This window comes from Anas platyrhynchos, chromosome 8, assembly GCF_047663525.1.
Source record: "Anas platyrhynchos isolate ZD024472 breed Pekin duck chromosome 8, IASCAAS_PekinDuck_T2T, whole genome shotgun sequence".
Classification (NCBI taxonomy): Eukaryota; Metazoa; Chordata; class Aves; order Anseriformes; family Anatidae; genus Anas; species Anas platyrhynchos.
This window is the reverse complement of record NC_092594.1, coordinates 16,573,019-16,588,770: the sequence shown is the minus strand read 5'-3', so window position 1 is coordinate 16,588,770 and position 15,752 is coordinate 16,573,019. Positions and strand designations below refer to the sequence as shown.

At 43.6% G+C, this 15,752-nt stretch overlaps 1 protein-coding gene across 1 annotated transcript in view; it reads right to left on the bottom strand.

The window, feature by feature from the left end:
- Positions 1-15,752, bottom strand: part of NOTCH2 (notch receptor 2) — an 84,614-nt gene that overhangs the window by 7,445 nt on the left and 61,417 nt on the right. The window contains exons 19-29 of the mRNA XM_038182661.2: positions 14,295-14,448; positions 13,131-13,315; positions 12,155-12,287; positions 9,585-9,830; positions 7,381-7,493; positions 6,298-6,827; positions 5,193-5,540; positions 4,776-4,918; positions 3,823-4,033; positions 2,881-2,977; positions 2,352-2,520 (exon numbers count right to left, since the gene is read on the bottom strand). Of these exons, the coding sequence (XP_038038589.2) occupies positions 2,352-2,520; positions 2,881-2,977; positions 3,823-4,033; positions 4,776-4,918; positions 5,193-5,540; positions 6,298-6,827; positions 7,381-7,493; positions 9,585-9,830; positions 12,155-12,287; positions 13,131-13,315; positions 14,295-14,448 (2,329 nt within the window). The remainder of the gene's footprint in view (positions 1-2,351; positions 2,521-2,880; positions 2,978-3,822; positions 4,034-4,775; positions 4,919-5,192; positions 5,541-6,297; positions 6,828-7,380; positions 7,494-9,584; positions 9,831-12,154; positions 12,288-13,130; positions 13,316-14,294; positions 14,449-15,752) is intronic.

The window sequence follows — 15,752 nt, the reverse complement described above, 5'->3', positions numbered from 1 at the left end:
GAGCACAGAAAGGAGCCCTCCTTTTCGCTAGCACTACAGCCCTGAGAAAAGCACTCGCTCAGTCTCTGCGTTTGTCCTGGCCAGATCACACTCGGCTGCTGTATGGGGATACAGTTACAGCGAGCACTAAATCCTTCAAAAAACTAGCTGCCAGCCTCCAGAAAGTCTCCCAGGTATGTGCAGCTCTTTTCAGAGCTTCCTAAGTTGGCCACACACGGGTAGTTTTATGAGGCTAGCAAAGAAGTTCACATCCAGTTTGGCTGTCACAATTAAGTACTTGTTGGAGTATTAAGAAAAAGCCATGGGTGCAATGCCTTTTTTTTTTTTTTCCTTCCTTCAAGCTTGTTCTGAAATAGCTGGAAAAGAACTCAAAAAGATCCAGCTGGAGGCAGACACACAGCATGGAAAATTCCAGTCTGAACCACTGAAGTTTTAGCTACTGAAAAAGAGGGCCAGATAATAGGGACAGTTAATCAGTTTTAATTATAGGTGGTGGTACCAGTTATGCCTATAATTGCATTACCCTGGTTACACACTGACAATAACTCCACTGAAAAGAATGTCCTCAGCACTCTGGGGGACACAGAGAAAGAACAGCATGGAGGAACAAAGGTGAAAGCAGTATTTTATAAAAAATAACTCTTTTTGCTGTCTTCTAGAACACAGCCCCGGGTAAACTTAGAGCAAGGCTTTAAAGCCTAAAATTTCACCAGATATGTACAACTGAAGGATTCTAGACACAAATAACATACCAAAAGCTGGGATGCAGAGAACCCACTGGCAAAGTCTACAGGAGATGGGACCTCTCGGACCCCCTTCTTGGGCTTCTGCTTGAGACAGAGGTGGCTGCATCTCAGAATTGCCCGTTTCTTCCCTCTCCCTTTTAAGGGAGAGGAAGGTGGCCAGGGCAGATGGGTGCCTACATCTGCTCTGAGGAATCCTACCGCTCCTTACTAACCCATTACTCCAGCACTTGTGACTTTTTAAATAGTTTCTTCCACTGAAAGCAACTCAGTTGCTCACTTCTGATGCTGCAGAAGGGAATAGCTTATGGAAGCTTGCTTCAAGTCTCAGTTGCATCCGAATGGCAGGAAAACAGCTCTTAGATCATATTATTCCGCTGCTATTGCTGGACAAAGCTTTGAGTGGACACAAACATAAGTAGTCTGAAGATTTAATAACATTACCGCCTGCACTTGGAAAGCTTTTACCCCCGCCACACAACTAGAAGCTTCAACAGGGAAAATTAAAAAAAAAGCTTAGACTTGGCAGAAACTGATGGTTTGCGTTCTCACACTCCTTATGCAGAAATCTCTCCTTCCTTGTGCTTTGCATTTAGGAGTGCTAAGGGGTCAAGGAGAAGAAAAGACAATAGAAGGGAACCAAGAGATGGCTCCAGACATCATTAAATAGCATGGAAACATTTCCACATAATCCAATAAAAAGCAGCAACAGCAAGATCATCAGAACCAACTCTCTGTGTATGAACAAGAACCATTTTTTCAGCTCTTCTGACCAGGATAGAATTCTTAGTCGACTTCCCTCAGGAAGACAGGAATCAATTATCAGATGACCCACCCAGTCCCTTTCCAGATTACACAGCCTTAGCGCTACAGTTCTAAAAAGCAGCAGAGCTTTCAGAGCTTTTACTGCATCTGAAAATTTGAGTCTGGCAGAAATAGAGAATGTGCACGCATGTGTGTTAAGGAAAAGTTCTTTCCACGTTCAGAGTTGTGGTACAGTGATCAACAACTCAATGAACCCAGCAGCTGAGGATATAACTGAATTAAAAAGAACTCATTAAAACGCTTGCTGCATTGCTGCTCTGTCCCAGCACAGATTACTCACACACTGCTAATCAGGGCATACCCTCTGCCAGAAGTCATCTTATTCAGGAAAAGGCTGCCCTTGCTTCCACCCCAGATAACAGTGCAGGTTTAAGCCCTGCTAAAACAATCCTCAGCAAACTCTGCCATAAATCTCTGCAGTGATCCAGCTGGAGAAATTGGGAGTTACTTCCAGCACAAGTCTGCATTCCACACTTCTGGCATTCTGGCATCGTTTAGTCAGGCATTGTCATGAAGGAGATCACAGACAACTTAGTTCCTAACGCTGCTTGTTATGTGAACTCTGTACTGTTTATATGATATCCCATGTGCTGTAGACCATGATCCAACCTCTCCAGCTTTCTTTTCTGGAGTGCACACGAGCTTTTATCAAGTACCATAAAAGCGCTGCTGGTATCCCTGTATACCCCATATTGTTTTTAAACATTAGCAGTCTCAGCAGTTGGAAATAAGGGAGGCCAGTGCCTGGCTTGCAGAACATACAGGACACTCAGGAGTACTGACCTGGCCCTCTGACGTTGACATCCAGAACATCGACTTCTTGATCTGCTTGAGGTGGTGTAAGGGCTAGCGACGTGCTCCCACAGACATCTGCTGCCTCCAGGTGCTGCTGCGTCCACTGGCGCTGGTCTATCTGCTCATCAGCTTCTGGGAGCAAGGCTTGGTCCTCAGCCTGAGCAGAGGAAATAAGCAGTTGCTTCAAAGTGCTCATCAGGTGGCCAATGTCACTGAAAGTTCTCCTGATCTAGTCAAAGATGTCTCTGCCCTTGGCAGAGCGGTTGGATTTGATGATCTTTATAGGTCCCTTCCAACCCAAACCATTCTGAGATTCTCATCTTCTCTTTTTAAAGCTAATGAAAGTCTCTACTGATATCAGCTCTTCAGATATCATTAGTTACGTGTTACAAACACCTGAGCAAATGGAGATCTAGGACAAGGGGCATACTCTGGAAGTAAACACAATTCTTCTCCTCATTAGACAAAGGCAGTATCAGTTGTAAGTGGGCGATATTCCACTCTTGGAACAACTTACCTTTGCTTTCTTTGGCTGAGGTCCACCATCACCCGCCCAGTGTTCAGCTGGCCCAGAATCTGCCAGGTTACCCTCTGGTATCTGGACTGAAAGATTTCTAAGAAACAAGGAGAACACATTACTTTACGGCCTTGATCAGACACTACTACTGCTACCTATACGAGCCCACAGAGGCAGAAATGGGATGCTTCAAAGTGTGGTAGCTTGCAGAGGGACCAAGAAATTAGAAAGGAACAACTACAGTCTTATCTGGAACAAGTATCAGACAGCTGCTGCATGATAGCAGGCACAATGTGGATTAGAGTTGCCCACCTGAAAAACTACAGCACTAAGCTACAGTAATTTCCAACTGGAAATTACAGATCTGGACACTGCAGGACTGGGTCCTGACTCTCCCATGACCAGGAAGCATTCTCAGATGTCACACAGTCACGCTTGGAGTTGCTGACTTCCCAGGCAGCACAGAGAGCATAAATCAGACTGCATACATCTTGCCCCCAGAACCATGGGAGCCACATAGTGAGCTGTGTATTTTGAACTGCCAATTTGGTTAACTCAGTGGAAAGCCAAAACTGTATAAATGTGATTTGTCTTTTAAAACTTTCCATTATTTCTGAGCCATATCTTTAATGGATCAAGGTAGTTCATTGACACCCATCAACCTAAAAATGTCACACCTAACAGAGAAGGAAATTATGCAACTAACAGTACCTAACTGCTGAATTACACAGCGTCAGAAAACCAAACATAGCCAGGAGATTAGATTACAGGACATTAGATAAAAGTTCTTCTGTCTAATACAGACGTATTAAATTCATTTTAGCTTAAAGGCAGTTTTTCCTACGGAGTTAAGCATCTTTAATGAAAGATTTATCAACCATGTTCCTAAAATCCTCTACCATGCTAATTAACATGTGGTTAGTAGCCTAAATACAAACTTACTTGAGTCCAACTGCATCTTCCCCCACCGGCTCTCTGCGCTTATGATTGCTAGGATCTCTGCGCAGGATGAAGCCCTCTGGGAGCCACAGTGAGCCATGTTTGCGCTTACGCTTCGCCATCATCACGCCCAAGAGAAGGATTAAGAGGATGATCAAAGCTGCCACAGCAAGTAGGTAAAGCAACTGGGTCTTCGGTGGTAACAAGGGCTCACCTAAAAATTCCAGTTAAAGTACAACGAGATTAGCAAAGTTGAGGCAACCATCTCAAATCTATGAACTTCTTCTAGCTCAGTCTTTCCCCCACAGAGGATATTGTTTCTATGAAGCGACATCTTTAGAACAAAAGCTTGACAAATTTTAGCCTCTGCTATGATTGTTTTAAGAATATATCATATGTTTGTTTGGCTTCCCCTGATCTTGTATCTCCAAGTATTTTTACAGCATATGGCTGCGGAACTGAAGATCTGGCTTCTCCCTCAAGAGTCCCTCCTGCTGGCTGAGGACAGCCATCCTGAATCAATGTGCTAATCTACACAAAGATATGAGCATGACTCAGCTAGGAACAGTGTTCTTAGCACTCTAGAAAAAGGTTGCAGCTGAGGGAGTGGGGAGCAGAAATGAAGGCAATTACATTTCGCCAGAGGAAACAAACACCTGCTAGACTGAGAAATGCTCCAGCACCAACTTTTCTGCAATGGCACCTTTCTCACTGAATTCATGGCTTAGAGCAAGTGAGTGGTTTCTAGGACAGCCAAGATCACTGCAGCATGTGGAAGATTACTGTTTCTGCAAGCATTAAAATGGCTAGGCTCCACTCCTATATGCTCTGCCTTACTAAGGAGATGATACTCCCTCAGAGCAGAAACCACACTGAACAGTGAGACATACTAAGATGATGATCAATAACAGCAGTGTGCATTTTGCAAGCCCAACTTTTCCTCCACAATTACTTACTTTGGACAGACACAAAAGGATAAGGCAACATGCCCTTGATTGCCTGAGCAGCTAAGAGAGCCGCAGCAGCTTCTGTGTTCTGAAAGCATTGCTCTGAATCCTCTGCACACTGACGGTTGTCAATCTCCAGGAACACCCTGGTGCTGCAGAAACACAGTAAGTTGGCACAGAAGTTAGCGAAAGAAACTTTGCCAAAGCACTAGGTTAAACTGTGGCTTTTTAAGATCATCTTTCCACCCCAACACCGAATTTGGCAACTGCAATGACTTTACATTTCCCTATTACAAAAAAAAAAAAAAAAAAACAACACACAGATGGGTGACAGCCCCAGAGAGTCCAAAAATGCCCCAGACACCTAGAAACAAGAGTGTAAGAGCAGTGTAACAAGGCTTGGGGAATACAAAGGCTTCCACTCACCCAATGACCTCTTGCTCTAATTCCCTGTGCTTGCGAATGACCACAAGGGATCGCCGACTCCGTGCTGCCGACTTCTCCCCGTAGTATGGGAATACCATGGGGTTTCCCTGGGAGTCCAGCTTGATTCTCAGATTGGTGTGCAGCAGAGTTCCCAAAGTGCGCAGAAAGCTGCGGACATCGCCCAGCAGCTCATCGGGGGGCATCAGGACCACAATGATGAGCGTCCCCTCTGCCAGCTTCTCAGCTTTGTCACCAGCGCAGTCGAGACCATCCCAGCCACACTCCTCACTGTTACAGCCCTGGTCACAGCGGCCATCCGCGTAGTGATCTGCACAATACTTGTCATACCTGGAAAAGTTAAAGGGTTACGGGCAGCATATAGGACATATATTCTGTATTGCATAGCTGCAGCCTAAAGGCAAAGGCCTCACACTTATTTCTAATCATCAGTGGCTGGTGTAAGTTAACAATTGTGCTCAGGACATAAGGCAAAGAGATGTAACCCCAGGATAAAGGTGGTAGGGTGGAAGACGGGAGTACAGAACACCCTGGGGTTCATTTCTGGTACCAGTGAAGGGAGCTGCTCATTCTGTTTACTAAGAAAAAGCTACAGCACCTCCTGCCACATCAAGGGAAAATCATGTGCTGTAACATTTATCGTAAATAACTGAAGAGAAAGAAGCATCACGACAAACAAGCTGGAAAACACATGCAGAGGTAGCAAGCAGCTGGGACAAAAATGCAGGTGTTGCAGGCATGCAGTGGAGTTCAGGACAGAAGGTGGTACTACTAGGATCTAGTACAAGGTGCAATGCCCCCTTTTTCACATTTCCACACATCCATCAGGCGGGTGAACACATCGCCATTGCTAAGGCTATCAATTTAGTATGTAACATACAAATCCCAGAACTTTCCAAAAAAAAAAAAAGAGACAAAAAGTAATATAACAGCAGAAACTCCTTGATCCGAATTTTTAGCAGAGTATGAACCAGCACCAGAGACAAAGGAAGGGACTAGAGCAGCGGGTATGAATACCCACTGTTGAAAGCACTAGCAGGAGATTTATTAGCAACACAGAGAAACCATTCCCGGGATTATGCCTTACTTGCATGTTTTGCTATTTTGCTGACATTCAAAGTTGTCAAACAGACACTCGGGTGTGTTGCAGAACTCGTCACACTGTCCATTGAAAAGCATCCAGCAGCGCAATGAAGTGGAGCAGTTGGCCCAAGGATCTTCCATTGTCAGGGAACAGTCGCCTCCATCCCACTGGCAGGCATGAGTGTTACAGTCTTCATCACAATAGCCATCTTTTGCTTTTTCTGCACACTGGGAATCCAAACATCCTAGAGGCTCTTGGCTGGGATGTGTGAGCTGCTCACACTGGCTGCCTTGGGCGTGATCAGGACACTGACAATAATAGTAAGGAGGCTGAGAACGAGGGTGGCAGCTTCCACCGTTCTGGCAGGGGGCACTGGCACAGCCCGTGTTTGTCTGGCATTCCTCTCCCACAGACAGCTTGGGGCAGTAGCACCGTGGGCCAGATGATGTCTGGATGCACTGCTCGCCTTTCTTGCATTTCACTTGCCCACAAGTACTGTGACTGCTGAACTCACATTTTGCCCCAGAATAACCCTAGGGGAAAAAAAAAAAAAAAAAAAAAAAACAGGCTCAAAACTTATTCTTCACCATTCTGAGGACAGGAGGGAAGCTGTCCCATGCAAACCCTTTCTCCCCAGTAATCCCCTTAGCCTTATCACAGAGTGTGCCATGATTTTCTGGATCTTCACGAACAAACTAGGAACTTGCATTATTACATTTCTGAATGGATTTACTGCAAGATTCTCCTTGTTCACAGCTCTAAGCACAAAGAACGAAGGATAGAAAAAAAAAAAAAAGTTAAAATTTAATGCTAGCTTTGACAGAAAAGCCAGCTATGCTTCCTCAGCAGCAGAGCTGTTTGAGAGTAACAATAGGCAGCATCATTCTTCTACAATACCTGGAACCCCTGGGTTTCCCAGCTAAGAAGGTAAATTGAGAATAGATAAATTAAAAGATAAACTACAGAGTGTCCAAGGACACAAATGCAAGTACACAGAAGAACCGTAACCAACAATGGACCAGTGAAACTGATGTGTCTGCAGCCAGAGATGAGGCAGGCAATCCAGTTTCAGGATGTGGTGCTTACCGGAGGACACTGGCAGATGAACCCGTCTGGCATATTGCTGGCAACAGCACAGGTACCTCCGTTCTGACACGGCTTCCGAGGACACACATCTATCACACTCTCGCAGTGACGACCTGAGGTGTAGACACGTGGGGAGAAAAGAGCAGAGAGATGTACGTGTGCACATCATAAACCAGTCACAAAGCAAAACGCTAATTAACAGCCAACAAGTCAAATGCTCCAGTGAAACTTTTTCCCCTGAAGAAGTAAAGCACACCTCTTCAGATAACACATGGTAAGTAGCAGCCAAAGACTACTGCTATAACAAAATCTACACAGGTTATCTGGAGACAGCCTGCCTCGTCTGCCTCCTCAACAACATATGTGACAGCAAAAACACCAAATTTGCTGCTGTCACCCTTAAGTCATCCAGGTGTAAGACTCAAGAAAATAAGGGTTCCAAAGATTTCTTCACTTTTGGGGAGATGCTCAATAAATCCAAATGCAAATCACTCTCTGACCATGAGTGAACAACACTCAGCATCTGGCAAGGACAAACGGAGAAGAACATCTACAGCACCACCTAACACTGGAAGTAACATAAGTGCTCAACCACGGACTAGGCAAGGAATCCTGAACACCTGACAGATCACCCCACTTATGCACCTGATTTCCTGGAAGAAAATTATGCCTCAGGACCAGGTGCAACCTGAGTGAACAGGATGAGCAAGGAGAGCCTCCTTATGCTGGTCAGCCAGGCAGAGGTCTTACTGCACTGACTAGCATTTGCAGCAGCACCCAGCATCAAGCTCTGGTGCCAGCATTTAAAAAGATGAGGATGACCTAAACATGACTTGGACCCCCCAGGAAAATATGAATAGAAGTCTCCCCACATGTGCAGCCAAGCCTGAAAGCTCGCAGACAGGGCAGGATGGCCCACAGAGTCCTGGCATCCTATCAGTCACAAACCACAGCAAAGCTCCCCCTGCCTCCTCCCAGGCAGAAGGGTCAACGTGGAATGTGCAGAAGACGAACGGCTGGAGGAAGAGGCGTGCTCCCCCTCTGTGCCTAACATTTCCAGACAGATTTCATGTCTGAGACACAGCAGCTCTCCCTGCTCCTCCTGAGGAGCTGCAGGTCTGCACTCCCCATGCTGCAAGTTCCAGTAATGCTTCCATGAGAGCCAGAAGCAACACAAGGCATAAATTATAAAAGAAGAGTTTGTACTGAAGCCTGTGTTTGGCTAACATCCCACACCAGTACCCTACCAGCTATCCTGCCTCCAACTCCATCATGTGTCATTCTTTTAGGAACTTCTTGTGTCAGTCTATGTGATGCATTCAAAAACTACTGCATGAACTCTTTAAACGTGCGTTCTTGTGATTTATTTGCATCTGACAATCACAAGTTTAATGGAAAAATCTCATTGTGTTTAATTCTGGAAGTAAAAAGGAGTAAAAACTACTGGTAAAGCATGCAGAGAAGGTCACTGGTAAGCAGGGAAAGTGAAAGGTTTTGATGGAGGAAAGCTGAATACATAGGAAGTTAAATTGACATGCAGACTGTGAAGCTGAAAGTTAAGACACATCTGGAGACTATTAGCTCAAACTTATGCCCAGTGGGAGGCAGAAAGCAGAATAGCAGTAATACTGACAAAGATGATGTCTAGAGAGAGCTAGACATAAGTCTGTGTTGTGTGAATTTTTTGCAAAGTTGTGATTCAAAGTTGGATAAATAACCAAGGAATGTACAGCCTGTCTATGCACAGACTATTCCATCCTAGCCACACCACCAATATAAGGAAAAAAGGGAGTGAGGGTTATAAAAGGAGGCTAAAAGCTAAATATGGATACTGTAACTGTGATTTATATATAAAATTCATACGCTGCTTTGCAAAAGGAAAAACCACAGAGAAGATGACACATGAACAGTTACACTTCCACTATCAGGAATGTGAAATTATGAAGGAGAAAAGCATCGCAGAAGACAAAATCCTGGCAGCAAAGTGCCTCAGGAGATTCTTTAGTCTGAGACAACTCTGGAAGTCCAATTTCTTTGATTTTTTTCCCCTCTAAAAAGTGTTTTAAAAACTGAAACATGCTATAAGGAAATGATCAGATATTGTAAAGGGAAGTGACTAGATAGCATGACTGCCAGAAAGGGAAAGAGCGACCATTTTTCAAGATTATCGCTCTGGAACTGGAAGCATGTTTACAAATACTCACCAGTAAAAGCACTGCGACAGATGCACGTATAATCATTTATCAGCTGAACACAATCCAGACTTCCACGGGGGTTACAAGGATTAGAGAGGCATTCGTTGATATCCCCCTCGCATCGCTCGCCTGCAAAGCCTGGGAGGCAAACACAGCTATAGCCCCCGATCTGGTCGATGCACTGCCCTCCGTTGAAGCAGCGGGGTACTCCCGAGTCCGAAACACAGTCATCCACGTTCTCCTCACAGAAGCGACCTGTCAAAATGGTAAAAGAGGCAGTTTGAGGATAAGGAGTCACAGCCTCGTTTCCTATCAAGTTTTTAAGAAACACAGTCCCAGATATAAACAGGTAAAGGTCCCAGTTTAATGCAAACCACACCCAGTGCAGTCAGCAAGCCTCGGATCTGACCTAGGAAGCATGTGGTTTAGATCCAGACTGTTCTCAATGATATGTCATACTGGTATTTAGCAGCTTTCATGCCTGACTTAATTTAAGAGCATAATTAAAAACACAAAAACAAAACAAAAAAAGATACACTCAATTTAGCCCTGTGACTGAACACAGCCAGAGCGCCCTGTGCTGTCCCTCGCAGGGCTGTAAGCTTCCCACCATTCATTTCACTTGGCGACAACCCCGAAACTCAGCAAAGATCATTTGTAGCAGTATCATTAGAGCAGGCAACAAACCAACAGAAAAGCAACCGTGATAAAACACAGATTCCTGGCCGGCATGCCGTTTCTGCAGTTTGACTTCTGGGGCCTGACAGTAAATTCTCAGCGCTGCGAGTGATGGCAGCTGCTCCCTCTCCCTGTGGGGTTCCTTTTCAAGGGAAAAGGTCTGGTCCCGGTTCTGCCTCAGCCACACGGTGTGACGGATGAAAGGGAACAGAGATGGTAAGCTGAGCAAAGACTTGTCTGTTAGCACGGTTGATTCATGCTAAGTCAAGCTGTTGTGGTGGCTCCCCAGCTGCCACCAGATGTGGCACTATATGGTACGGAACATCCCTTTGGTAGGCTTAGGTCAGCTGCCCTGGCAAGGTCTCCTCACCACCTCTTGCTCACCCCAAATCTACTGACTGGGAGGGAAAGATGGGGCACTGAGAGTCCTGATGCTGTGCCAGCACTGCTCACAACAGACAAAACATCGCTGTGCTATCAGTGCTGTTCCTGCTACAAGAACAGAGCACACTACAGGGGCTGCTGTGAGAAAAGTTAACTCCAGTAACTCCAACTGCCTGCATATGGAAGATGCTTATGTGGGCATCAGTAAAGTATCCATAGCCTGGGACAAAAATTAGGTCTTTACATCATAAACGATATCAATCTTTTCTAGTTCCTTTCATTTAAAAAAAAAAGTCACCTCCAGAAAGTAATTCATCTCAACAAATAATGACTGAGGAATTAAAAGAAGCACATTCAGAACCCTGTACAATCTTTCAAAGGTGGAGGGGTCTTTAGTACATCACAAGTCCTGGCAGCACAGAAAACAGCACAAATACATGCTCTGATACAGAGATCAAAGAAACAACTCTGTTTTTGCCTTTACACTGAAGGCCCAAATTAAGAACAATAGACAAAGAATTGTTGAACACAATGATTTGCAATAAAATAAACACTTATCCAAACTGGTGAGATGTGCTGACAGCCACGCTAAACCAAATGAACTGGCAATATCCATGTGTAGGAGGCAAATGTTAGATTGTAAGTGTACTTGAAACTTAATTCCTGCTTCATATCTATCTAACATGTACCTGGAGATTTTGCCTACATTGAGGTGACATACTTCAGAAATAAAAAGTAAATTCAGAGGAATGTAAAATTTAACTGATTTGAGAAGTAAGATGCCAGGAAAAAAGTCAAGTAAGAAAACATTTGATGATGGGTTCAAAAAAAAAAATGCGTTCTCGCTGCAGTCCTTAATATTTTCAACACTAGAAGGTAGGGCAGCCAAGTGGTCAGATTTAACAGGGAAATTAAGGTTAGTTTTCAAGAAACATGGTATTAAACAAGTTGTGTAATCATACTTACTGAGAACTACCATTATGTAGCTGGTCTTCTTTTAAAGAAGACTTTTATTAAAAGAGCTCGAGGTTGCTGAAACAGTTTCAACTACCCTACAGGCATTAAACTATTTGCACAGAAGGTTCCAAGAGAGGACAATGCATGCCCAAAATTTAGATGAGACAATGGAAATCATGGAAGAACTAAGCAAGTTTTCTGTATACTTCATAGCAGCTCAGCTAAAAAGAAACCCTGGATTTACTGAAGCAGATAGGGTTGGGAGAGACCTTAATGGCAATCTAGGCCATCCCCATTGCCAAAGAGGCATGATCTATTCTCAGAGGACACTGTCATGACCTATTCCTTTAAAAGAAAGAAAAAGAAAGCTCTGAAAGACAGATCCCATAGCCTAATTTACATATTTATTTTTAAAGGGAAAATATGTATCTCAAGGGATTCAGTGCACTTTGGGAACATTCTTCAAAGGAAATAATGCATTCCCTTTAGACTCTGTCAGGAAACTGGTCAGAAAGGAAAATTAATTCTTGTAACGTTCACTTAATTGCTGAGTTTCATACCCCGAGTGCCTGGTGGACAGGAGCACTTGAAATGGTTGACGAGGTCTATACACGTTCCTCCATTCTGGCAGGGCTGGAACTGGCACTCATCCACTTCATATTCACAGTTGACACCCTGGTATCCAGGCACACACTGCCAGTATAAAAATATGCGTCAGTTATCTTTTCATAACAGATACGTTAGCAGACATCTGAGAAAGGCTAACACAGACAAAGTGAATCTTCAAAGGGACAGATTATAACTTCCTTTGTAGCTGTACAATTGCAAGTGATTTCAAGGGCTGCACAGACAGACAGCTTAAACACACAACTTGACCACATGACTGCTCGGCTGTACAATGCATGTCTGAATTTGAGTGACTTTTTTTCTGTAAAATACAGCAATCTAATCCTGAAACTTCTGGACACTGAGACTGGCTTGGAAATTTTGACTTAAGGCTTACATAAGATCCATCCTTTCCTTCTGGGCATGTGCTTCCAAGGTGTTCTAACATTTTCCAAAGCTTAGGAAGGTTGATATGCCATAGTCTCATGGTCTACAGTACTCTCTGCATCAGCTTGTAAACTTGAAATGCAGTGGATGGCAATCCCAATTTGAAAGACAAGGGATACTTTGCCATTCACCAACAGCGTGAATACAACATTCCTTTAGTGGATTACAAATTTATTTTAATATAAACCACGTCTCAAGAAAAAAAAAAATCAAGATATAAACTCCCACCTCTGAGGAAGCAAGGAGCTCTAATGCTTATCAACTATACCTGCCTTACAAACACACTTCCCATTCAGTTTTTAAAGAAGTCTTGCAGGAGCACTGCTTCTGCCACAGCTAAATTAATTTGTTTCCAGGTATTGGTTGCTTTTATCCCCCTTAGAATCTATTCTACCACTTGCACACATTTGATTTCTTTCTACGCCTTTGCAATACGATGCTTTAAGTATTTAGGACACTTCCTAGTAGAGCACTGTGCATTACCTCGCACTGGTATCCACCCAGGTGATCCCGGCAGGTGGCACCATTCTGGCACGGGCTGGACTCGCATTCATTCAGCTGATCCTCACAGTAGCTGCCCGTGTAACCCACGCGGCACTGACAGCGATGTGTGTTCCCAACATTCAGGCAATGACCAGAGTGCTGGCACAACTGATCTATGGTGACTCCTGAAATGAAGTTAAATAAAGTGAGCAAACATATGAAACATGCCTGCCATCAGCATTGGTAGCTCAGCCAGGAATTAACCCAGTGAATGGAAAGTGTAAAATTGAAAAATCGAAGAGTTGCTCTTTAAATCACAGTGAGTCAGAACCACAACCACCTTGTGAATAGAGTCCCTGCTCTGTCACATTTGGATTAACTACCAGCAGCTACATTAGCATGAATTACATGCATTACTGCATTATTTTACCATTGACAAGTGAAAAACAAGTGAAAACACATCTCTGAAGTATTACTGTTTCAGTACAAAGGTTCAACGTACCTAGAACATATGCAAAAATTATCAGAGCTTGACACCTTCCTCCTTAGACAAGGAGTCTGCTTATTTGGATTTCCTTGACTGAAACTGGCATGACACCGTGCAAGAGCCTAGGCTCCAAGACACCTTCCAGGAAGAAGTTTACATCTTTTACACGTGCAATATTTGAAGTAGGAAATTAATACGTGGGGGGACAGTCTTAGCTGTAGCTGAAGTGGGCACTTAGTAGCCAGTCTTCTCTGTGAAAATACCTTGAAATGTAAGGAGTTACAAGATGCCTTTCACAGACAAAGGCAATATGTCTGAAACCTGGCCTGCCTGGGATTTAGCAGAAAGATAAAACAGCCAAATATTCCAAAAAGGCTGCCCATGCAAAACAGTATTAGTGAAATAGACTTCTGAAAGCTTTTCAATCTCTCTTAAAATATATTTTTAATGGTAGAAACCAATGTCTTATGTCATGGAGAACCAAGAAAGCCTTGACTCCCAGTACAATCTTGCAGAGAGTTTTCTAGCTTATAAGTGGCTGTGACCAACCTCCTAGAGGTGAAGCTCTCTGGGATTTCCAATGCATGCTGTGTCCACAGGGATGTGAGGAAAGGAGGCATGGATTAATGATTCCCTGGGACATGCTTTTAGTTAAAACACTGAAGATGCTTATTTACCCCTTTGTGAAGCTGCCACTTGACAGGAGACATTGGGCACATCGCAGTAAGCACCAGTCCAGCCAGAAGGGCAGACGCATCGAGTCTGGGCTCCAGTTTGGAGACACGTGCCCTTGTTCTTACAGGGAGACCTGCTGCATAGATCCACAGGTGTCTGCAGAGTGAAAAAACACAACAAGATTTATAGCAAGAGCAGTAGGAAACAGTATTCAAAGTATAGAGTTCAAGAGGCAAAGAAAGTATGGTAAGCTCTGCAAAACTTGTTCCATGTGATATTGGAAAGAAAGGGACAGTACTTCCCGAGTTTAAGCTAAGTGCTTGTATGTCTAAGAACAAGCAAACATACAGGAAAGTAAACCCCAGGTGGCAGCATAATTTCATCACTAAGCTGATCCTCACACCTTGGGCTTGCTATGCAGTGCTGGCTGGCTGCAGAGCTTCAGCTGGCTGGGTTTAAGAAAATTCAGTTGTATTTCAAACCAGGCTTCCATTTCTACTTTAGTAGGAAGTTTCCAGCTATCAAAAGTAACAGGTCCTTTTTCTTCTCCCAAACTCCCTCCACTTTTTTTTTTTTTTTTAGGGTAACAGATGTGTTCCACATTTTGCTCTTTGCTTTTCCTTTCATTAGCTCACCACACTTGCTTTTGGCCCCATTTGCCCTAGTATACTCTGAGTTTTTCTGTCTTTGGAGATCCATTTGAAATCCTAGAACTGTTTTAGAAGCTGAAATGGGGTCAGAGTATACTGCCTTTCTTGATTCCATATATAAAAGAGTACAGTATCTAAACAGACTGAAATTCTTAGTAAGTCATCATACGAAAGCAGAGTGAGGACTCAGAATAGCTGTCTGATTTAATATAAACCAGCCACTAACTATCACTTCCTTTTTGAGCACTTAGTCTTCAAAGCAATACAGCTATTTGATTGATTTCAAGCTGACTTGAGGGAAGGATGAGGTTTGTAAAGTGAGTAGTACTGAATTTTGGCTGCAAAACACAATTTCAATTGCAAAAAGTTCTGCTTTTCAGATGCAAACCGTCTCCCCACAAAGACTAAGGAGAAAAATCTGTGCTTTCACAGGCAACCAAAAAGAAACTTGGAATTCAGTTTTATCACACTCATTTGGGTGTGAAGAAGAAAAACACCGAGCCTCTTGCTTCTGCATTTGTAATGAGTAGCTATTTTACATGCAAATTCCATAACTTATGAATCATTGTCTGATTCTGTTCTGTGTATTTAGCTTTGCTAATTAGGTCAAGCCAATTTTCCCCTAAGACAAGAACTACAGTGTAGCTGTTATCTATAATTCTTTCCAATACAGCTTTCAGTAGTGCTTTTAAGTTTAGAAAGTTCAGATTTCTTGTACAAAGGGAGTAATACAACGCGATCAAACTTCTCTGAATGTAAAGCAAGCAGACTTTCTGAGAATCCACATTTAATTTGGGGACGGGAACATTA